This window comes from Mastigoproctus giganteus, chromosome 14 (assembly GCF_048544385.1).
Source record: "Mastigoproctus giganteus isolate SK-2022 chromosome 14, ASM4854438v1, whole genome shotgun sequence".
In the NCBI taxonomy this organism is placed as follows: Eukaryota; Metazoa; Arthropoda; class Arachnida; order Uropygi; family Thelyphonidae; genus Mastigoproctus; species Mastigoproctus giganteus.
The window spans coordinates 4,568,057-4,594,169 of NC_143588.1; the positions used below are offsets into that span (position 1 = coordinate 4,568,057).

Genomic DNA, 26,113 nt, shown 5'->3' on the forward strand with positions numbered 1-26,113 from the left:
TTTGGATAAATTGGACAATTGCTGTCCCTGATGGAACAAGTGCTGGATGTTTTGTGCTTTACAGTTTGCACATTTTGGATCTTCAGATTTATTTGGGCATGGGTGAAATTCATGGCCTTTTTTTGTGTGTAATAGCCACAAGTGGGCTCTTTTTGAGTGCACATGTGACTTGTGTGGCCAAAGCGGCAGCATTTGAAGCATTTGGGAACAGCCACATCCTTTTGAAGTGGTACCTGCCCCAGTTTATGTATATTCTGCTTTGGTGATTAATGGCCTGCCAGGCTTTGTGTGACAATTCCACAACCCAGTTCATTGAGGTTCCATCTCGTGACTTGGTCTGGTATTTAGGATTAATTAGGTTGGTAGGATCATCGTCGGGGTAAAGATGCTGTAAATTCCTCTGGTAGATTTCTGTCTTAGCTGCTGATGGGGTAAGTTCCTTGTCCATGTCAACGATTATTATAGTTGGGCCTTTTTCTCTGGTTGGCTCAGCTAGCAGGCCCAAGGTGGGTATTTTCATATTGTTTAGGATTTGGGATGAATCCTCTTCAGTCCCGGTTTCAATTGTTAGTCCCGTGTGTCTTGTCTTGTCTTTCTGATTGATTTTATGCAGGTATTCTTCAGATCAGTGAACAGATTTGTTCTTAGTGATTCCTTTATTTGTTTGCTTGTTTGGACAACATTTGTAGTTGCTGCTTTAAGCAGGCCCAGATGCAGTTTTGGGAAGAGAGTCCTCCTTTTTGGTGCGGTTGCAGTATTAGCTCTTGTTGGGTTTTTATGGTTTGGGTTCCTCAGCACATCTGCATATGTAGGGACACGCTGTGGCATTTGTTCACTCCTACACTGCATGAATGCAACTAATTTGGCAGTATTTACCGATTGGTAGTGGACCTTCAGGAGTACTGTTTCAGTTTTGTCCAGAGTCCAACCAAGTCGCCATGGAAAGCTGTGGTAATCCTATTTGTGGAATCCTTAAGTTTGTTCTCAAGTTGAATCCTGAGTTTCAAAACTTGGTCTAGAACGGGGCCCCTAGAGCAGGGTCAATCTCCAGGGAGTCGGATTGTTTGCTGGACTCAATGTTTTCTGTGTCGGTAGGTTGGATTTCCTCTTGTTCCTTTGCCTCCATTTGAGACCTTGTTTCCCGATCAGTTTTGGGGGCAGCAAATCTTTTATTTTTCTTTTTCAGGGCGGGGGTCAGCTTGGGGTCTTCTGTCTCGTCTGTGAGTTCGTTGACCAGTAAGTTATGTTTGCAGTTTTACCCTTTGTATTATTCATTTCTTGGTCTTTCCAAAATTTTTCTAAAAAATTTAGCAAGGGTTCCTTCAATTGAGGGGGGGCCTTCCTCTTTTAAACGATATATAAGGATCCAAGTTCTGATTACAGTTTCCTTTTAAAAAGTTTGCCGAAAATCTCAGTTTTTTACCGTTACAATAGTTCCTAGACTTCGGTTACGACCACGTGACTCGAGGGTACAGTCGATTTCATTAAATAATTCATTTTACACATGACAAATAATTAATAAAAGTATGTAGCAACAATACACAACCAGTATTGATATTAATTGACAATTTTTATCACCAATATACAGTATTTAGCAGGTTTAAAACAGTTCGCTCATTACCAATCCAAGATGGTGGCCAATATGGCATCACTATCGTTGCAATAGTAGCAGATTGGGAGTGAGTGAATAAGGCATATAAAATAACTCTAGACTATTCAAAATATTTTTTTTTTTGTAGCATAACTACTGAACCCTATAGGGATAATCATTAGGAATTATTTTTTGGGTTATTGCGGCTTCCCAAAAGCTTTGTTCACTCCAATCAAAGCATGTATGGTATTACATATACTGCCATATTTTAGCATATTGGTTTACATAGGACGTCACAAAAATGGTCATAATTCAAAAAATAGCTGTTCAGATGTCACAAAACGTTACTTGCTTATCCAATTTAACTTCCTCTTTAACTGGTACCATTTTCCTTCCAAAATTCTGTTTTTCCATAAAAATTATAACTTTTTTAATGGAACTTACTTATAGTGTGGCGCCTCCGTAGCCAGGTGGGAAGGAGCAGCAGTGCGTAGCACACGCTTCTTGATTAGACCGGGGTTCGAGCCTCGCCACCAAATACGGAGGATGCGGAAAGGTCAGGGAATGACCACCGCATATCCCGGAGCAATATGGCCTTAGTTGCTAATGCTCCTAAAAACCAAATAACAATAACTTATAGTGTGATTGCACTGATCAAGGCATTAGCGCCCTCACCCCCATTCCAGTAGTAATAGAGACAAAATGCTGATATTCCTCCAGCAGTGCTTCTCAACCTTTTATCATTCATGGACAACCTCAAGCATTATTTACTTACCGCAGACCACCTTCAGCTATATTCACGTCATGCAGAACATTTTGACTTCTTGCCAGTTTACACAGATGCTCGAAGTCGGAATCGTGTGAGATCTGTTGCTCTTTTTCCAGATAATACTATATCTGAGTAGATACTTCTGGAATGCAGCATATACACTGCACAGCTGCATGCTTTAGGTTGCTGCTTCTCAGACTATCTGTGGTGAAGGACCAGTTTCTTTTATTTCCAATCCATTGCAGACTGGTACTTTTGTAAAATACAAATCTCGTGGATGGGTAACGGATGAATCGTCGGTGACAGGTAACATCTGTGACCAATTTCCAATTCATCATGCATCAGTGACAAACAGTTTGGGGACCAGCATCTGTCCACACACCACACTTTGAGTAGCACTGCTCTGGATCACATAAAAAATCACCGATACCAACAGTGTATTATATATACCAGGGGTGGCCAACTTAATTTGTGATGCGATCTACCATCTCAAAAATTTCATTGCACAAGGTTAAAAAAGTTAACACATATTGAAAAATGTTGTTTATAAATTTTAAAATTCAATACAATTCAGAATTCTTATTTTAAATTCATACATATTTAAAATTTAATTTATGCAAAGTTTGTGTCTTCATGTCATCTGCCAAACTTTCAAAATCGAGGATATGCTGTGATAAGGCCAACCGTAAAGAATCTTCTGTATGCAAGTCTGTAAGAGCACAGTGATTCTTCATCTTTGTTTGTTTCAATTCCGAAAAGGCCGATTCATACAGATATGTGGAACCAAATCAGGAATTTAAAAGTTCACTGCATTTTTTTTTTACGTTTGGGTAACTTTCTCGGCAAACATATTTCCAAAAGTCTTTTTCTGATGACCTGGCTTTTAGGAAAATATCATTTCGCAATGTAATAATTTCATTCACAGCAATTTTTCCTACAATTTGTTTCGTATCTAAGTGTACATTAAATGGATAAGAAATATATTGAACAATGTCTTCAATTGTTTTAAAATCACTGATTCTGGTTTCAGAATCGACCACAACATTCGCAATTTCAGAAACATATTTCTCACTATTAAATTCAAAAACAGGATACGTTTGCAAAAGATCTTGCATATTTGCAAAATGGTCGAATTTTTTTTCTTTGAGATCCTTAGCCATTGCCAAAAATTGATATTTATATACAGAAATACTACTAATCGTGTCACCCACATTTTTATTTTTTCCTTGTAATTCCAAATTCAGATCAATTTACTGATATAATCTGCCAAAAAAGCCAGTTCACACAACCGCTCCGTATCTTATAGCTGCTGATAATCATCTACCCTTTGATCAACAAATTTTTTAATTTCCTTCAGCAAATTTTTAAATCTCTGTAGAAACTTACTCCGACTCAGCCACCTCACATCTGTGTGTAATATCAGATCTGGTTCTTTTTCATCGAGTTGCATTTTGAAAAGTCTCCTTTGAAGAGATTGTCCTCTGATGGAATTCAGGATTTTGAAAGCAATGTCCATAACACTTTTAGTATTTAATCTTTTGTTGGCTGACACTTGTTAGTGGATGGTACAGTGGTAACTCAAAAAATCTGGAAATTCATCATCCTTTTGGCGCAATGCGATGAATCCATTAAGATGCCCCGTCATTGCTTTAGCTCCATCTGTTGTTACTGATACGAGCTTAAATAGTGGTAATTTAATTTATTTTTTTCAATGAAGTGTTTGAATGAGTTAAAGATATCAAGACCTCTAGTTCTTTCTTTTAATAAAGCCATACTCTGCAGTTCTTCTCTAGTGGCAGAATCATCAAAAAACATACCAACAAAAATGAGCAATTTACCTGTATCACTGATGTCTGTAGATTCATCCAGTTGTAAAGAAATGGACACACAATTAGCAATATCAGCACACAATTGTTCGCTCACATTTTACTCATTTTTTCGATGCACTGCATCACAGTATTTCGAGATAATTGCAGATCTTGAAGGGCACTTTTAATTTCATTTTTGTTCTTAAAATTTTCAAAAAGAAAATCTGTTATTTCTAAAATGTGTCTTTGATTAATTGACCATCAGAAAATGATTTGCATTTTTTTGCAAGAAGATGAATCACTTTAAATGATGCTACAGTTACTGCTTTAGATTGTAAATTAGGTGTCATGAAGAAATTTTTTGCGCGAATAATCTGGATTTAAGTTCTTCTAGCTGAGTGGGTAAGTGCCTGCTTAGCAACCCAAAGGTCGCGGGTTCGAATCCTGCCTCGGGCATGGATCAGAGTAGTTCAAAAACCTTGGGAGGTGCATTATGGCTACAGAAGCCGACGTGCCAACAAATAACAAAAAAAAAAAAAAAAAAAAAAAGTTCTAATTTATTTTTTCTAATGTCACTATTCGGTAGAAAATCGGATTGGTATTTACCATGGAGTGCGTTGAGGTACCTTTTTAAATTTCTTTTTTTGGGTATAGCCACGGAAGCATTGCAAATCAAACAGCATTGCCTTTTCTTTCACCTTTATGAAAATGGTACGTTTTACTCTTTTTCCTAGTATTCATTTTAATTTAGAAGGTATTAAATTAACTTTTTTTTTTTTTTTTTGTTTTTAGGAGCATTAGCAACTAAGGCCGTATTGTTCCTTGGATATGCGGTGGTCATTCCCTGACCTTTATGCATCTTCTGTATTTGGTGGTCACAGACTCGAACCCTGGTCTAATCAAGAAGCGTGTGCTACACACTGCTGCTCCTGCCCACCTGGCTACGGAGGCGCCTAAATTAAAAAAATAAGTACTGTCCAGTTATTAAATCACCAAAAGCAATGCTTACCGATTAAAACACTAAGTTGTGCGAACTGGAAAAATATTCTGTCTGAACAGCTAACATAGGATAATTGATGAAGAGGATTCCCAAATGAGGAAGTTGTTTCCAAAATAACTGGACAAACACACCACCGTTTATTGCTCTGTTTAGTTATATCCTTATAAGAATCAGTTTTGAATGCCTTTGTGATATTTCTCTAAAGCTATTTCTGGAGGTCACGACCATAAAACAAAAACAATTTGTACTTTTCTATTAGTGCAATCTAATTATAAACAGGTAGCAAACTCAAACTTATTGCATTTGCAATAATACCGACAGCTGGAATTCTGTGGTATTTTACGTTATTATGGTGAAATGTGTTTCTCCTTTAATGAAATCTTCAATAATGCAAAAAAAAAAAAAAAAATAATAAATTTTCAAAATCTGCTCTTCATTCCTATTTTTGAAGCTTTGTAAAAATAAAAAAAAAATAAACAAATAATGTGCAGGTAGCGAAACCCTCTGCACAATATAAAATTTTGGTAGTATACCTGACTGCACAAATCGAGGGATGACTGTATATTTAAAATTCATCGTGATCGACCAAAATTAAAGCAGTGATCGACTTGTTGGCCACCCTTGATGTACAGTGTAAAGTGTGTGTCTGGGGTCAAACGGCACCAGGGGTTTCCCCCATCTCCGATGTACATAAGGTATGTTCGTGTCGGACGGCACCTGGGATTTCTCCCACCTCCGCTGCTCTCTCATTTCTCCCATTTCTCCAATGTACAGTAAACCCCCGCTATTCGCGGTATCTGTATTCGCGATCGCTAATTTGATGTAAAATGAAACCAAAAAAAATGGGAATTTTAAAGCGCTGTGAATATTTTCCACCATAAAAAAACATGGACATGGCTAAAATTATCTTTCCTGGTCAAAACAGCGCTCAGTGAGAGAGGGGTGACAGAATCACGAGCGTGGATGTTTCTCGCTAATCCTTGTTCAGTATGTGTTATGCGCTTGTCATGGAAGGTTTCGTCATTTGCTTTTAATTTATAAATTGATCTGCTTACAAAAGTGATAAATCTACCGTTTTGCAGTGTAAAACAGACTTTTTCAAGTGTTTTAACGGAAGAAAGTGACTTTATTGTGGACAAGTTCTTTCTAACCCGTACAAAAATATGGCTACGAATAACAAGGGAAATGTGAAAATATCAAAGAAGGTGATGACATTAGCGAATAAAATTGAGTTATTAGACAAAATTTCTAATGGTGAAAGTGTCTCCTCAGTGGCAAAACATTATAAAATCAATGAGTCAACGGTACGATCAATCAAAAAATCGGAAGAAAAAATCCGCCGTAGGGTCCGTGAAAACGTGCTAATTGCTTAAAATATTTGCTCTGTAACTCTTGATGTTAAATTAGAAAAAATGGAAAAGGCTTTAAATCTGTGGATAGAAGACCGAACTCAAAATAAAATTCCATTAAGTTCACTCATCATTCGTGAAAAGCAAAACTCTTTTATCAACACTTCAGCGAAACTGGTGATAGCACTGGCGGGATAGGTTTTTTGCTAGCAAAGGCGCTGGTTTGAAAGATTTGTTTGAAATTTCTAATAAATATTACATTTAATATTAAATTGTTTCTTATTTTCATTTCGATGCCATATGCTTGCATTTCACTATGTACATAGTCATATTATGAAGGTACATATAATACATACATAGACAAAATTTTAGGCTAGTTTTTCTTATATATTTCATACTTTGGAACGGAATCCCTTTATTACTGTGGGAGCCATAACTCGGTATTCGCGTTTTTGGTATTCGCAACATTTCTCAGGAACGTAACCCCCGCGAATAGTGGGGGTTTACTGAATACCAATTCATTGCATGCACTACAGGCTTTACCAGCAATGACACTTTAATCATCGAACCCTGTCTCATATTCATCAGATGATATTCACTTGACGAAGGCAAATTTGATATCTGCTTCTGCTGGATTCCCAGCCACATCAGGATGAGAAACAGTTTGGCTTACGTTACAGCCAAATAATCTTGGCCTGTCAGTTCCTTACACAGACTACAGGCAAGTAATCCATAATAAGTTACATTATCAGTCGCAAAGTTCATAGTATCACCAAATTATTATTATTATTATTATTAGCCATATGGTGCAAGGAAGCCTGAGGCTTATGCTGCACCAGCCAAAAAAAATTTCTTTCTGAGTTACCCTGAGAGAGAGAGAAGTAGAAGGGAATCACCAAGGAAGAGAAGAATGATGATATCCAGCTCAGTACCCTGGGTGTGCTAAGCCCATACTCACCAGATGTGAGCCCCTGGAGTTAATACACAAGCTATATCAAATTAAACCTGTGATTCGTCTTTGACAATCTAGTCTACGCAGGGATTGTAAAGAGGAAGTTGTTCTTGCTTGGCTCCACATAGGACACAGTCATCTCACATACTCCTTTTTGTTGAGGGCTAATGACCCTCTTATATGCGAGCAATGTGACACCAATTTATTTAGTGTGTGTGTGTGTGTGTGTGTGTGTGTGTGTGCACTTTTAACGAGGTAACCTTTTTAAAGGATAATTCGCATCTTTTTAAAGGTTACCAGCCCATCTTTTTTCTTTTTTGAATTTTAACTTTTTCATGGTAAACTATAACCTTGTGGTTTTTGTGCCAAAAAAATTCAAAACCAAATCAATATTTTCTCCCACAAACCTCACATTCAGTGTTGCTGCCCTAATTAACTAATTAGTTAGTTAGAAATATCTAAATTATTAATCTTTAATTTTATGTTCTCATGTAAAACTTTTCCAGGGACTACATTAATTCTTGGTCAGATGCCATCAGACAAAATCACAGAAGGACTAAAAGAGCTTTGTCAGACTCAAGTTGGTCCACTGTCAAATGTGAGTGCTGAGTTTTGAAAAATTTTAATTATTATATTTGTTTTATATCTTGTGTGTGCATATACATGCATGCACATTTTTCTTTATTGTACTACTGTATAGTTCAATCTTTGTGTAGCTACAGTATTACATTATGATACAGGAATATAAAATTGTAGAAAGTTTAAGAAAGAAAATTGGAGATCAATGCTAAAACAAAATATGCTAGAGAGAAGGATGATAAAATAGCCAGCGTAACTAGAAAGGTGAGTAATTAAACTATGGAATATATATGAGTGCTTTTCAGTAAGTTCTCTGAAGGTGTTCTATTAATGAACACCTATGGACATCTTACCGACTGGCTCTCATTGGTTTATTAAATCTGGACAAAGTATACATATAAATCTTCATATTGGCCTTTTAGCTGTCAGAGAGTTTGGCATTGTTAGAAGCAGTTCAACTTCTGGCAAGTTCTGTTTTCATAGTGAGTACCCATGCAAGGTTTATTATCTACACTTGTATTGATTATATCTAAAGTAGAAAATTCTTCCCACCAACAATAGGCAGAGTTGAATAAAATCTCCCATTTGTATGCTTACAACAGTGGTCCCCATGCAGGCCTTGTTGTAACTACATTATGAGTGTTTCTCTCTCTCTCTCTCTCTCTCTCTCTCTCCCCCCCCCCCCGACATGTTTGGCACAAGAAATTTCTTAGAAAAGAAAGAGTATTCTCTGTTGACAGAATTACATTGTGAATTCAAAGAATAATGTGAGCAGCAATGGCCATTTGTGTTATTTTGCATAGCTTCCAGCCAGAATTTCTTTGGTTTGGATCAGGGGTCATCAACCTTTTAATTCCTACCACCCACTTTTGTATCTTTGTTGATGGTAAAATTTTCTTACCGCCCACCGGTGCTACAGTAACTCAATTTAGCCCGTCGTCCACGAGTATACTTCGAGAAGAGTCCGGTGAATTATTATCTATATTCAAAGTTTAGAGATGGAATTCAAAAGTAAATTGCAAAAGCATATGTTAAAAAGTTAAACTTGCAAAGTTGTTAGCAATGTATTTGATATATGGAGGAAGAACAAAATTTGTAACAACGGACAAAAGACCCCACCACCCACCATGAAAGCTTGAATCGCCCACTAGTGGGCATAGGGACCAGGTTGACGACCACTGGTTTGGATGATAGTTTTTGAACAGATTGTAATTTTATTAATTGAGGTGATTTGTTGTAAAACGGAAATGCTTATGTTTTCTATTCATCTGGCAATTTTTCCAGTAATTGTGTTTTTAGGCATGTTAGCATATGTGCATAATGTACCTATTGTCTTTTGCATGTCATTCTGTCTGTACGCATGTAAAAAACTAAACTCCCAGTGGATGGATTTTCATGAATTTTAAATTTGGTTTTTTAAGAAGATTTCTCAAACCATTCCAAATTTCATTTAAATTAGGCTTATGTATAGCTGGCAAATATTTCTTTTTCTTCTATGGGTTTTTTTTTACTTTTCCTTTCCTTATGAAATAAACCACATTTGCCAAGTGACTCTGGTAGTGAATTTGCACTCTTTCTTTAAAAACTAAATTGTTTCCTTATTTAAATATTTATACAATTATAAAAAGTAATAATAATAAACTCAATTGTATTGTCCACAGTAAAGAAAGTACTTTGTTAGATATTAGATCAGGAAGAAAATTAAATCTTTTTATTCTTTTCTTAATACTAACCTGCTACCACTGGACACAAGGTCGCACTGCTCCAGCTGGATGCACTGCTCTCAGTGCATCCAGCTCTCCTGGAAGGGAGAACTTGAAAAGTCTCCCTCCCAGGTTGAAATGCAGCAAACAGAAGAATTTAACTCCCAGAAATCCACTGGATTCACAAACTAGGATTGCTTGGTTCAGTATCGGCAAAAGGCCAAAAGATAGATGTAGACAAAATCGGTGAATCAATTCTTCATTAAATAATTGCACATACAGGCACTCTCCTACTTACATAATACTCGACTTACACAAATTCAACTTTACATAAGTTTTTACCGGCCAGTGTAAACTGAAAAAAATATGGAAACATTTTACATCCCATAGGGATAAACGAAGGTATTGTGAAAATATCATAATGTGAATCCACATTGGGTTTTTTTTTTTTTTTTTCAAATAATTTGTTCCAAGATCTCGGAAGTTGAAATTTTCGCTATTTATCTCTCTAAAAGGTCATTTTTATAATGGAAATTGCGCTACATTTTCATCGTTACATATGTTCCGTTACAAGAATCAATTTTGAATGCCTTCGTGATATTTTTCTAAAGCACGTTTCTGGAGGTGACGACCATAAAACAATAAAAACTGCACTTTCCAGTTTATTGGGATATTGTGTTAGTGAAATCTATTAGAAATGTGTAGTAAACTTGATCTTATTGCATTTGCATTAATACCGATGACTGGAATTGTGTGGGTTTTTAGGTTATTAGGGTGAAATGTTTTCCATTCACTGAAATCTTCAATCATATAAAAAAACAGGCTCCCAGGTGCCAAGCGATTATAGTGCATTTCATAAAGCAGTCTTTTCAAAGAGCTTTTGCCCTGTAGAGATTCTTTTTTTTTTCTGATTACTGTTTTCCTCATTTTCTACTCGAGTAGCTCTTTGACACTACAGAAAGTAGGCAGAGGCCCAGGCGCCTCCGTAGCCAGGTGGGAAGGAGCAGCAGTGCGTAGCACACGCTTCTTGATTAGACCGGGGTTCGAGCCCGTCACCACCAAATATGGAGGATGCGGAAAGGTCAGGGAATGACCACCGCATATCCCGGAGCAATATGGCCTTAGTTGCTAATGCTCCTAAAAACCAAATAACAAACAAACAGAGGCCCAGAAAGGAAAGACACCTTTCTGTTTCTCTTTCATTTCTCTCACTAACACAACTAACAGCCGCTTGGTCACCTCGTGCCACTGCTCCTGCCTCCACGTTGGCAGGACCGGTAACCTGGGTGGTAAAGAGAAACCCCCAGGGCCAAAAGGAGCCATCATGGATAAAAATTCTTATCCAACCTTAGAGCCTACGAGCTCAAGACCTGAAACTTACAATGACTATGACACCAATCGTGAACTAGGTAATGACAATCGAGAGAGACAGAAGACCAAGCGTGGCCTAGCAATCAGATGGAGCAACCCTGCCCATCATTTTTCATTTTCCACTCGCTCACTGGTCAGCCTAGAGCAGACTGTCTCCCTTCGTTATACAAAAACATCTGGAAGGTATTGCTGTCAGTTACAGGCTCCGCAAAAACGATAAGTGTTTGCCTTTTATTTACATGATTGTTGTTTTATATTGTACTTAATACGTAGTCATATAGTTATAGTTACGCTGGTTATTTTTTATTTTAATTTAGATAAAGAGTTTTTGTGGATTTTACTTACGATAGGTAAAACCGTTATTTTTGTTCGATTTTTGTAGCCATTGTTTTTGTATATAGGGAATTCAAAGTTTTTGTAGGGAATTCAAATTTTTTAATTGAGGTAGCCGGGTAACTCTAATGCATAATTATATAGTAATACGCTTCACTGTTTCTATTTCATAGTTTCTATTCAAATACTACTGACATTTAATTTATTGATTTTATTAATTTAAACTACCATGCCCCAAACTAGAGCAGCAAAGCAACGGGCACAGAGTGGCAGGAGTGCTGTGACTCGGGGGAGAACTGAGGGAGGCGATTCTCCAACGCGTCACAGCCTAAAAAAATGTGCAACTTGTGAAATGTTTGCCGAACTCTCTGGAACGGAACATGATATTGCCATGGGGGATGTCTTTGTGTGTGCACGATGTAAGGAGTGTAAGGAAATCAGGCGACAACTCAGCGTTGTTATGGGCCTATATGAGAGTTTGAAGGACAGGGTGGATGCCCTCGAAGGAAATAAATTGAGGGGCCCATCAAGCTCTCAGCTGCCCACATCAACGCCAGAGCTTGCACTTGGTCATCACGCAACACAGCGGCAACCCCTAAGGCAGAATGCGCTGGTCCCACAGGAACTAGTAGTTGTTGGTGACTCTATTGTCAGGGAAACGGGGAACATGCTATGTAAAAAGGATAGGTGGAACAGGACCAGGGTATGTCTGCCAGGGGCAAAGGTTGATGACGTTGTAGAGCGGATATCATCTTTCAAGGGCACAAAAGGTGATATAGTTGTACACGTTGGCACTAATGATATTAAGAGTAGGAGACCGGCAGAATTACTCAACAAGTACAGGTCACTGTTGAAAAAAAGCCGAGAATTAGGGTTGAATTTGAAAGTGTCTGCAATTCTGCCCAGACACCATAGGAGGGAGTATATGATGAGAGCCTTGTCGATCAATTCGGCCCTGGAAAGATTGTGCAAGGCTCAAGGGGTAGAATTTTTTTCAGCCTGGACTGTACTTGTTAACTGGAGAGACTGCTTCTACAGGGATGGGATACCCTTAAATAGAAAGGGTGCAAGAATATTTGCTGATGCTATCGAGGCAGTGTTTGGTGGGTCGGAAAACTGCTAGCTTGGGGGGATACAAAGACTAATAGTTTAACAGTAACCGCAGGCAGAGGTGAGGGTGATTCTTGCACAACTTCTATTAGAATAAGAAGCGACCTGGAGCGAGGGGTGTTGGGGGTTTCAGGGACGGATGGCAGTCATCCTGGAATAGTTGGGTATATGGGATGTGTTAGGGTAACAAGGAATAGGCATAGGAGCATGTATGCTTGCATGTATACCAATGCTAGAAGTATAGTAAATAAATTTGATGAATTTGAAGTGTTGGTCAAGACATAAAAGGCGGATATTGTTGGGATAGCAGAGACGTGGTGTCACAAAGATATAAGGAATGCAGAACTGGAATTTGGGGAGTATAATGTGTACAGAAAGGATAGACAGGACAGAAAGGGAGGAGGTGTTATGCTGTTAATTAAGAAAAACATAAAATCAAAAGAAGTGCATCCAGTTGATATAGATGGACAGTGCAGTGTTGAGTCAGTTTGGTGTGATATAAGCACTGCAAAAGCAAAAATAAGAGTAGGAGTGTGTTATAGGCCTAATGACTCGAATGAGTACAATGAACAATTATACAGAGAAATAGAGTGGGCCAGTAAATCAGAATGTCTTATAATGGGGGATTTTAACTTCCCAGATATTGACTGGAACTTGTGGGTTGGTCACTCACACACTAGTCAGACTTTTGTGGATTTATTGGATGATTGTTTTCTGCAGCAGCATGTTCGAGAGGCAACCAGAGAAAGTAATACTCTTGATCTGGTTATCAGCAGTGATCATTCGTGTATTAAGAATTTGCAGATAAAGGAACCACTAGGTGGCAGTGATCACAGTGTGCTGATGTGGGATTTACTCAAAGAGGTAACTACCGTCAGGGGTAAAGGAAAGGGTTTTTGCTTCCGTAAAGGGGAGTACAGTGGTCTCAGACAGTTTTTAAATTCTGTACAGTGGGATCAACTGACGATGTTACAAACAGTAAATTCTAAGTGGGAAGCATTCAAGGAATTAATCGTGGAAGCTACTAGACTTTTCATACCGATGAAGAAATATTGTTCAAGGTTTAGGCCTAAATGGTTATCAAATGAACTAATGAGACTCGTGACAGAGAAGAAAAATGCATGGGATGCATATAAATTATCACGCGACGCAGAAGCCTGTGGCAGATATAAGCTAGTCTGTAATCAGGTCACAATGGAGGTTCGGCAGGCAAAGGCGGATTACGAGAAATCTTTGGCAAAAGATGCTAAGAAAAACAGCAAGGATTTCTTTACTTATATAAACTCTAAAAGGAAGGGGATGAATATGATTGGTCCACTTGACATCGATGGTTCGACTGTTGATGATCCTGCTCAGATAGCAAACAAACTGAATGAGTATTTTGCATCTACATTCACACGTGAGGAATTATTACAGTTTGAAAATGGAAGTAGGTTATCAAATTGTAGCAGTGTGCTTAATGATTTTGTAATAACCGAGAGCAAAGTGGAGGAGAAATTGTTGAAGTTAAACATAAGAAAGGCACCTGGGGTGGATGGGATCTATCCAGTTATATTAAAGGAGGCGGCAAAGCAACTAAGCAAACCCTTAGCCATAATTATGAGAGCATCCTTGGACTCAGGGGAGGTTCCCACGGACTGGAGATGTGCAAATGTATCCTCAATACACAAAGGAGGTTCGAAGGGTGACACAAGTAATTACAGACCAGTTAGTTTAACTTCTGTTCCGGGTAAAATAATGGAGTCTCTGGATAAAGATGCATTGCAGGATCATCTAGACAAGACTGCAGCAATAATTCAGACACAGCATGGGTTTGTTAAGGGAAAGTCTTGTCTGACAAATTTGATTGGTTATTATGATGTGGTCACAAAGGAACTGGATGCAAAAAATAATTTTGATATCATATACTTGGATTTCAGGAAAGCTTTTGACACTGTTGCGCATGGAAGACTACTGTACAAATTGGAGCAGAATGGTATTAAGGGTAAGTTGCTACAATGGATAAAAGGATGGTTAAGTGGGAGAAGACAGAGGGTGGTAATCAATGGGTGCTGCTCTTCGTGGACTAATGTTATTAGTGGAGTCCCACAGGGTTCGGTGTTGGGTCCACTGTTGTTTTGTATATTTATCAATGATATTGATGAAGGTATATCAGGCTTAATGTCGAAGTTTGCAGATGACACGAAGGTTGGCAGGGTTGTTAATGACAGTCATGGCAGTGTGCTACTGCAACAGGATCTAGATAATTTGGGCAGATGGGCTAAGAAGTGGCAACTGAAGTTTAACCTTGACAAATGCAAAGTACTGCATATGGGTAGAAGTAACCCCAGAGAAACGTACCAACTGTGTGGTACTACACTTAAGGTGGTAGAAAATGAAAAAGACCTGGGAGTAATTGTGCAGGCAGATATGAAGTTTTCTGAGCAATGCAGACAGGCTGCTAGGGCAGGTCATGGGGTTTTGTCAATGATATATAGGAATTTTGCTAGCAGGGAAAAGGAGGTGATTGTCCCTCTGTATAAGGCAATGGTCAGACCACGCCTTGAGTACTGCGTACAGGTCTGGAGGCCTCATTTTAGGAAGGATGTAGATTTGCTTGAGCGTGTACAGAGAAGAGCAACACGATTGGTGAGGGGAATGAAGGGATTCTCTTACCAAGAGAGGCTTAAGTTCTGCAAATTGCAGTGGCTGGAGACTAGGCACCTGCGCGGTGATCTGATTGAGGTCTATAAGGCCTTGAATGGGTTGAGCACGCTGAATTCTGATGGAATCCTCCCACTTGTTCAGAATACGAGCCTACGGGGACATAAGTTCAAATTAAGAAAGGATAGATGTAGAATAGATGTGCGGAAATTTGCCTTTAGCCAGCGGGTGGTTATTTGCTGGAACAAACTTCCATCTGTCGTTGTGGAAGTTGATAGGTTAAATAAATTTAAGGAGGAACTGGACAGGCATTTGGAGGGTATGGTGTGATTTTTTTTTTTTTTTTTTGGCTGATGCTGCATAGGCTCCTACACTTGCTTTCTTGCATCAAGTGCCACTACTACTACTATCTCCTAAGACTTAAAAGACTGCAATCAGGAGACTTATTAGTGGAAACTGCAAACCACAGGCATTCGGAGAAGCTTTTACAGCTTACAAACTTTGCTGGCATTCCAGTAAATATCTCCTCATGCAACCCTAAATTCATCTAAGGGTGCCATATCCAGTTGGGACCTTTTACATGTCACAGAGGAAGAAATAACCCAAGAACTGCAGGGACAAAATGTAATTCAAGCAAAACGTATAATGACTAAAAAAGATAATCAACTTATACCAACCAGAAATATTATTCTCACCTTCAATACACCCAACTTGATCTCCTCTGTAAAAGCAGGTTATTTACTTTGCTGAATTCACCCCTATATGCTACAAATGCCAAAAGTATGGCCACTCACAAACTGTATGCAGAGCAGTTCCTGTCTGCCCTAACTGTGGGTCCTCAGATCACATACAAAGTGACTGTATGACCCCAAAAATGACCTGCCCAAATTGCAAAGGTGATCATTCTGCATGTTCCAAAACATGTGAAAAATGGAAAACTGAGAAAATGATAATAAAATACAAGGTTGAGAACAAAGTAAGTTATCAAGAAGCAAGAAAACTAGTTGTACCTCCTATAAACAAAAATGTAACCTATGCCAATGCCGTAAAAAAAGTATCAAACAGTCTCCACTCAAACCAATGTCAGAGTTCCCACTCCCACTAATAAATCAATTTCTGATTGGGCTAGGAATATCCTCTCTGAACAACAACCAAGTACAGTCAGTTCTCGTATAACACATGTTTACATTACTCGAATTCGATCATACAAGATTTATAAATAGGGGAACGATAGCTTATATAACATGAACCGAATTCGCTTATGCACGATTCGCCTTTGTGTTTACAAGAAATGGAAGTCGAACGCGGAATCACCCCAACTGAACGCAACACGATAGGAATGAAGAGAAGATTCTGAAAATGTATTTATGTGTTTTATATCAGTGAAGGGGAAACACATTTCACCATAATAACATAAAAACCAACACAATCCCAGCTATCGGCATAATCGCAAAATGCAATTAGATCGAGTTTACTACCAGTTTATAACAGATTCCACTAGCAGGAACGCAACTGGAAATTGTTTTTGTTTTATAGTAGTAACCCCTAGAAATGTGCTTTAGTAAAATGTGAGGTATTTATCTCTGCCTTTACAGTGTTGTTTATTCAATTGCTACATGCGCGCAGCTTTGTTTATGTGTATCAAGCATGCCTCCTCGTTTTGTGATTGTGCTTTATTCCCTAAAAATGAGTAAAATACTTAAAAGGTGTGAAAAGGAAGCGTCCTGGTGAAGCTACTGCAGATTCAGAGAGAAAAAGAAAAGCAATATCGATAAACAGAGGCGGACTGGGTCAAAAATTCTTACCCGGGAAAATTTATAGTGGCCTCATACTATGGTTTATGGCCAAAATCACACCGGCCTCCGGCCCACTGGGGTTTCCCTGGTAAGGCTTATGGCCAGTCCACCTCTGTCGATGGAGAAAAAATATGAAAATGTGAAACGCTTTGAGCATGTGATATTGCACGTGCTACAGGCCTAAATGAGGCAACGCCGAGAATTACAAAGAATGCAGAGAAAATAAAAACTTTTATAGCAGGAACAACTCAAAGTGTATTCCATTAGATTAAGACACAAAGAATTGGAAGAGATGGTACGGCTGTCATCTGTTTGGATAGAAAATCAAACAAAAAAAAAAACAAGTTTGCTTACGATAGAAGCAAAAGCATTAGCAATATTTTATTACGTAATAAAATACATAAGCATTTTATTACGGTTATTTAATGTTTTGGTTACATATGTGTGTTCAATCTTGGGTGGCCGGCACCTAACCCTGTTTTTTCCATAGGGCCTGTTGTTTATATTGCATGATTTTGCATTGCACAAGGGTTTCTAGGAACACAACTATCGTGCTATACTAGGACTGACTGTATACGTAAGCAACAACCCAAACTCTTAGATCAGGCAAATAATACTCCTCTGACAATACCAGCGGCATCTCCTCCTTCAAAGAGTGCTACCGCATCCCATATTACAAACTCGAATACGATTAAAAATATCCAGGACACAACCATGGACACAGATGGCACATCAATACAGGAAGATCCTGTTTTAGAAATCTATGCTGAAGAAGACATGGACATTGGCCGACCAGTTTTCTCCAAAAATGATAAACAAAAACTGGAAAGTAATAAGCCAGTCATCTTTAAAAAGCATTCAGATACAGCTTCATCAATTAAACACAAATAATGCCTTGTATTTTACAATGGAACTGCAAAGGTTTTCGTTGCAACACAGATGACATCCATGATCTAATTAACCGATATTCTTCAGCTGCTCTTTGTCTTCAGGAAACTTACCTAACCTTGCAAATTTCTCCTTTGATAAAGAACTATTGCCTTTATCAAAGAGATCATAATATAGCTAATGCTGCCCATGATGGCGTGGCAATCCTAATAAATTCAAAAATCCTGACTAAACATATTCCACTTCAAACTGAGATAGAAACTGTTGCTGTTTGTATAACTCTACATATTGCAATAACACTAGTTTCAATCTACCAACAACCAAACCATACTTACTGTTTAAAAGATCTCGAAGAGACCTCTTTATACAGATACCTCCACCTCTTTGTATATTAGGGGTCTTTAATGGGCACAACCCCTTATGGCTCTTCTAAATTAGATAGATGGGGTTGACTCATTGAAAGCTTTTTAGAGGCATTAAATCTCGTCTAACTCAATACTGACGCACATGCTCACATTCAGCTCCCAACTGGACAAACCTCAGCAATAGATCTCTCCATTTGTTCTCCAGTACTGGCCCCGACCATAGAGTGGTATGTTGTTAATGATCCTGTGGGCAGTGATCACTTCCCAATTGTATGCAACATATTAATAGCACATACTCCTCTAACTCAACCCTGCAGGAAATGGAAATTTCTCCGAGCAAACTGGGAAAAATTCCAGTCATCAATATCCTTTGATGAGGAAAAAATCCGCTTACAGCCTATTGATGATGTGACAGATTACATCACGTCACATCTCTTAAATGTGGCCAAAGACACAAAACCACTATCAAATCCCCCTGACCGAAAACATTATAATTATTGGTGGAATGAGGAATGCAAAATAGCAAAAAATAAAACCTGGAATTTGTTTCTGCATTATCCAACCACAACCAATCTGATAAATTATAAAAAATTAAGGGCAAAAGCACGTTTCATACAAAGGCAAGAAAGAATCGTGGACCTGCTTTGCATCCAGCATCAACAGAAACACTGACAGCAAAATAATTTGGAAAAAAATTAGACAGCTATCTGGTAAGTTTCCAACCAATACCATCTCCAATCCTCTCCTGGAATGGGCAAGATCTATCAAGTCCCTTGGATATAGAAAATGCTTTGGGAAGTACCTTTGCTGAAATATCAGCAGTATCTGCTTATACTACATCTTTCCAGCGAATTAAAAACAGTAAAGAACAGCATACTATTAATTTCCAAACTACTCATAGTCTACCGTAAAACAAACAGCTGCAATATTCTGAACTTTTACATGCCATTAAAACAGCCCACAATGGTGCTGCCAGACAAGATGGGATCTATTATGTCATGCTGCAACACCTTGATGACAAAGCTTTGCACCTCCTTCCACTCTTTTACAACCGCATTTTTCTAGAAAATATTTATCCCGTTTCTTGGCATCATTCTATTGTTTTGCCGTTCCTAAAGCCTATAAAAGATCAATCCAACCCCCATAGCTATAGACCAACATCTCTCTCAAGCTGCCTCAGCAAAATTCTTGAAAAAGTTGTCCATAGTAGACTCGTCTGGATCATTGAGTCAGTACATCTAATGAGCCATAGTCAACACGGCTTTCGAAAAAACAGGTCATACTTGGGTCTCATGGTCAAGGCAGAATTTTTCATTCAGAATGTCTTCATTAAGCACAAACTTCTAGTATTGGTTTCAATAGATATAGAGAAGGCATTTGACACCGCATGGCGGCATGGCATACTTAGAGATCTTTACACGCTTGGTCTACGGGGCAACCTTCCCAGATTTGTTCAGAATTTTTTACATTTTAGATTGTCCCAAGTGAGATATCAACATGCCCTCTCTGCAACTTTCATTCAGGAAGGTGTTCTACGGGGATCACTATTGAGTGCCACTCTTTTTGTTCTTAGAATCGATTCCATCACTAAACAGCTTCCAAACACAATTGAGACTTACCTTTATGCAGATGACCTTTCCATCTGCATAAAGATGACCTTTCCACCTGCCATTCCCAAAACATGAGATCTATTGAAAGACAGCTTCAGATATCACTAAATAAAATCCAGAATGGACTAGCCTCAACGGCTACCGACTCTCTCAGCGGAAAATGGGTGCAATCCATTTTTGTAGCTAACGAAAACTTCATCCAGATCCTGAACTTCAAATTTCCAATGTCTCCATCCCAGTCGCTACTAACATCAGATTTATAGGATTAATCCTTGACAACAAATTAAATTTCTTAGACCATATTAAAAATGTACATAGTTCTTCCTGTTTAAAAAAGTTAAATATACTTAGAACTTTATCCTCCCTAACATGGGGGGCAGATCGCACCTCTCTGCTTTAGTTATTCAGGGCATTAATCAGATCCCATCTTGATTATGGTGCTCCTATCTATGGTTCTGCCAGAGCAAGTGCACTGCACTGCACTGGCTTGATTCAGTTCAACACAGCACCTTGAGGATTGCACTTGGTGCGTTCAGAACATCACCAACTCGTAGCCTCTATATTGACGCTCATGAGCCACCACTAACCCACGTAATGTAGGAAAACATTGTTACTGAAGTATGCTGTCAAAATACAAAGTTGTGCCTCACATTCCATTCAGCCATATCAATTCAATATGCCACTAGAAAACCTCTATGCTGACCGGGCTAGCCGAGTGGGTAAAGTGGCTGCCTGGCAACCCAAAGGTCGTGGGTTCGAATCCCGCCTCGGGCTTGGATCAAAGTACTGCAAAAACCTTGGGAGGTGCATTATGGCCACAGAAGCCGATGCGCCAACAACTACCAAAAAAAAAAAAAAAAAATCCCTCTACAGAAATAGCGTAAAACCAGCTGGTCTTTGCCTCCTTGAACTGATGCAGGTTTGGAATGTTTCCATTTGTTCTGTGCAGCAGATAGTAGCAAAGTTACTCAACCACCATGGAGTCCTGCCTTTCTACCGACTTGTGACTTTTTTTTTTTTACTGTTAGTTGTTGGCACATCGGATTCTGTGGCTGCAATGCACCTCCCAAAGTTTTTGCATTTACTCTGATCCAAGCCCGAGGAGGGATTCGAACCCATGAGCTGTGGGTTGCCAGGCAGGCACTTTACCACCCATCTAGCCAGTCGACTTGTGACACTTAACTCTGCCAGTGGGGAAAGAATATTTTACAAGCATCAAATACCAGACAACTTCATGCAGTTCACACTCATGGATATAATATTGATTTTTCCCCAATTTATACAGTTGGCTCAAATCCAACTCAAACGTTGGAGCAGCCGCAGTGTTTCCAAATGCCACTTTTTCAGCATCCCTTCCACTTGAATTCAGTATCTTCTTGGAAGAGTTATATGCAATTAAACTAGCCTTAGAAAAGATCTGTTCTGACTCTTCATTAAAATTTGCTATTTATACGGATTCCCTCAGCTCAATTATGGCATTATGTAACTCCTCAGATAAAGTTCACCCTGTTCTAAATTATATTAGAAGATTATTACTGCAGATTGAAGAGCACCATCAACTGGTCACCTTATGCTTGATTCCGGCACATTCCTGAATTCCTGGTAATGAACTGGCTGATAAAGCTGCAAAAAATCCAACTACCTTAGATTTAACCAATATCCCTGTTCCAGCATCAGACTATCCACAAATCATTCACGGTGCATGTCTAACAGAATGGACAGCACTCTGGCATTCTCGAACAAATAATAAACTTTTTCAATTTAAAACAGGATCGTAAAATTTGGTGTTCTGGTATCCGTACATCAAGAAGAGAAGAAATAGTCCTTTCAAGAGCAAGAATAGGTCATACTCATTTAACTCACCTTCATTTACTCACAGGAGATGATCCACCCCAGTGTCCACATTGTTCTGTAAATCTGACTGTTAAACACATTCTCATTGAATGCCCATACTTTAAACAAGACAGAAATACAACCCAAAATCAAAAACTGAATGGAAAATCTTTCCCTGAATCAATGCCTGTTATAAGTTGGAAAGGTAAAGACTTCTCCTCTCCAATAGAAATTGCAAATAACCTGGCAGATTGCTTTTCTCAAATCTCTGCCACATCAGCATATGAGTCTGCCTTTACACAGGTAAAAGCTAATGCAGAAAAGCATAAGCTAAACTTCAATACAAAGGCATCTCCTCCATATAATCGATCTTTTACACTATTGAACTAGAGAGCTCCCTAAATAGGTCAGGTGATAGTGCACCAAGGCCTGATGGGATATACTATATAATGCTTAAACAAGCAAGCTTTGAATTCATTACTAATATACTTCAACTAGATATTCTCAGATGGCTACTACCCTCTTTCCAGGTTTAGCAAAGGCTAAACCTGGAAAGGATCAATCAGATCCACAAAACTTCTGGCAAATATCTCTTAGCATAACACAAGAAAAAATTATTCATGCTCATTTAGTATGGTATCTAGAATTTCATTCGGGAACGAATAAGAATCAATATGGATTTCGAAAAAATCATTTAACTCTAGACCTTATGATCAAGGCAGAATCCAACATACGGAATGCTTTTATCCGTAAAGAACATCTTGTCATGATCTGCCTCGATATCGAAAAAGCCTTTGATACCACCTGGTGGTACGGCATACTTTAAAATCTGTATGCCACAGGACTCCGGGATCAGCTACCACTAATCATACCGAGCTTTCTAGAAAACAGAATCTTTCAAGTGCGTTACTGCAATTCGCTAACGAATACAGTTGTCCAAGAAGAAGGGGTCCCACAAGGATCAGTTCTAAGTGCAACGCTCTTTGCAGTTAGGCCAAATAATGCAACTGAAAATATTCCGGCTAATGTTGACACCTATCTATATGCAGATGACCTTACTATATCCTATCACTCACAAAGCATGCACTCCATTGAGCGACAATTGCAGCTCTCGATAAACAAAAGAATCGTGGGCATCCCACAATGGCTATCATCTCTCTGCAACAAAAAAAACTGCTATCCACTTTTGCAAAAAGCGTCAGCTCCATCCAGATCCGGAGCTAATATTAGGAACCCAAAAAATACCACTTAACAAAAATATCCAGTTCTTGGGCCTTGTACTTGACACTAAACACCTTTAAGTGCATGAAAAAGTTGAATATCCTCAAAGTTATCTCTTCCATGGCATGGGTGGCCAATCGCTTCATTCTTCTACACCTATATCGAATCTTAATAAGATCTCATCTAGACTATGGAGCCCCAGTTTATGATTCTGCATGTAAGACAGCATTGGCTTGGCTCAATCCAGTCCAGCATAGTGCTCTCAGGATTGCCTGAGAGCACTATGCTGGACTGGATTGAGCTCTCAGGATTGCCTTAGGAGCCTTCAAGACATCCCCAGTGCAAAGTATGTACTTTGTATATAGATGCCAATGAACCTCCACTACATCTTAGGATAAAAGTATTGTTTCTTAGTTATGCAGCCAAATTACGAAGCCTCCCGTCTCATTCCATCTGGACATCTCTTTGAACCACAGTGGGAAAACTTATATAGAAATAAACCCAATGAAAACAAACCTGCTGATATCCGGCTACAAGAGCTAACTCAAAATTGGAACATCTTGGAAATATCTTTCAAGCCACAGACGCAGTACAATCACCATGGGCAATGTATATACCTCATTGTGACAACTGTTTTCTTCTGTGGGGAAAACATTCCCTGTCGAACCAAGTTACATGCGGATCATGCATTGACCAATGCTCACAGTCTTCAGATGTACACAGACGGCTCCAAAACTGATATATCTGTGGGCGCTTCAGTAATGAGTCCTACATCCACTGTCTCTGTCCAATTACCACCTGAATGCAGTGTTTTTACGGCTGAACTATATGTAATCAAAATGGCTTTAGATCTCCTTAATGATCTTCCAAACACCCAGGTAATAATATATACAGACTCTTTAAGTGCTGTGAATGCCCTACAGAATAAATCACAATTTCCATCCACTTCTCTCACAAATCAGATCACAGTTATGTCATCTCGATAAAAATAAGCTGACTGTCATGTTTTGCTGGATGCCCAGCCACATTGGAATTCCAGGAAACAAGCATGCAGACGAGGCAGCAAAACACCCTACTTGCTTCGATTCCATCCCAGTTCCTTTTTCTGACTATAAACCAGGTATATGGTAGGTATATACTGAGATGTATATACCTACCATATATGTGGCATAATCAAACAGATAACAAGCTTCTTGAAATAAAACAGAATTCACAGCTATGGAGATCCAGTTCTCGATTAAACAGGCAGGAAGAGGTTGTGCTTGCAAGATCACGAATTGGCCATACACATCTAACACACCTATTTTTACTGCTAGGAGAAGCTCCTCCATTTTGCCCGCATTGTAGTTCTATATATACCGTAAAGCATATTATCATTTAGTGTGCACGTCATTCAGCTAGAATTGCATGTTTCAGATCTCTACTTAGCTCACAAAATCCTCTGCAAGTAAGCCATATACTTGGAGATGATGCCATTTTGTCAGAACTGTTCGCTTATCTAAAAATGATTAACGCATACAATCAGTTCTAGACCAATCTCCTTTCATATATTGACCAACATTCCAAAGTAACAGGTGCAGTTTGGGCATAGCAGCCCTTGCGCCAATAAATCCCACTCCAGCAACAACTCTGTACTTGTTCTATAAACTCTACATCCTTCCTAAAATGAGGCCTCCAGACCTGTACGCAGTACTCAAGGTTGGCCTGATACAAAGGAATAATCACCTCCTCCCTACTAGCAACATTCTTGTATATTATTGACAAGACCCCATTACCTGCTCTGGCAGCCTGTCTGTACTGCTCAGAAAACTGCATATCTCACTGCACAATTATCCCCAGGTCTTTTTCATTCTCTGCCATTAGTGTAGTACCACGCATTTGATACATACCTTTGGGCTCCCTTTGCATTACTTTGCACTTTTTGAATGGCAGCATACTATCATTAACAACCCTGCAAACTTCGACATTAAGCCTGATATATCTTCATCAGTATCATTAATAAATATACAAAACAATAATGCGCCCAACACTGAACCCTGGGGGACTGTACTAATAACTACAGTCCACAAAGAGCAGTGTCCATTGATTACCACTCTTCTTCTCCCACTCAACCAACCTTTTATCCATTGTAGCAACTTGCCCGTAATGCCATACTGCTCCCATTTGTATAATAGTCTTCCACGTGCAACACTATCAAAAGCTTTCCTGAAATCCAAGTATATGATATCAAAATTATTTCTTGCATCCAGTTCCTTTGTAACCACATCACAGTATCCAATCAAATTGGTCAGACAAGATTTCCACTTAGCAAACCCATGCTGTGTCTGAATTATTACTGCAGTCATGTCTAGGTGATCCTCGAATGCTTCTTTAATCAGTAACTCCATTATTTTCCACCGGAACAGAAGTTAAAGTAACAGGTCTGTAATTACTCATGTCACCCTTTGATCCCCCATTTGTGTATTGGGGATACATTTGCACATCTCCAGTCCATGGGCACCTCCCCTGAGTCCAAGGATGCCCTCATAATCATGGCTAAAGTTGTCTACTTCCTTTGCCACCTCGTTTAATATAACTGGATAGAGCCCATCCACTCCAGATGCCTTCCTTACATTTACCTTCAACAATTTATCCTCCGCTTTGCTCTCAGTTATTACAAAATAATTAAGCTCCCTGTTAGAGTTTAATAAGCTTCTGTCCTCCACTTCCCTACAAAATACCTCATTGTAGATGCAAAATACTCATTTAGCTTGTCAGCTATCTGAGCAGGATCATCAACAGTTGAACTATCAATATCAAGTGGACCAACCTGATTCATCCCCTTCCTTCTCTAGGCTTTATATAAGTAAGGAAGTCTTTGCTGTTTTTTTTATCTTTTGCCAGAGATTTCTCGTAATCTACCTTCACTTGCCTAACCTCCTTTGTGACTTGATTACAGACTAGCTTATATCTACCATAGACTTCTGTGTTGCCTGATAATTTATATGCATCCCATGCATTTTTCTTCTCTGCCTCACATCTCATTAATACCTCTGACATCCATTTAGGCCTAAACACAACTGAATTTCTTGATTGGTATGTAAAGCCTAATAGCTTCCAAGATTAATTCCTTTAATTGATCTTGGTCCCACTGTATAGAATTTAAAAACTGTCACTTTTATGAAAGCAAAAACTCTTCCCTTTACCCCTGAT

The 26,113-nt window shown here is 38.8% G+C and overlaps 1 protein-coding gene across 2 annotated transcripts in view; it reads left to right on the forward strand.

The window, feature by feature from the left end:
• The window catches only part of LOC150074954 (transportin-3-like), a 742,971-nt gene that overhangs the window by 513,633 nt on the left and 203,225 nt on the right, over positions 1–26,113 (forward strand). For both annotated transcript variants that reach the window (XM_090388987.1, XM_090388988.1), the window contains one exon: positions 7,976–8,067. In XM_090388987.1, the coding sequence (XP_090245113.1) occupies positions 7,976–8,067 (92 nt within the window). The remainder of the gene's footprint in view (positions 1–7,975; positions 8,068–26,113) is intronic.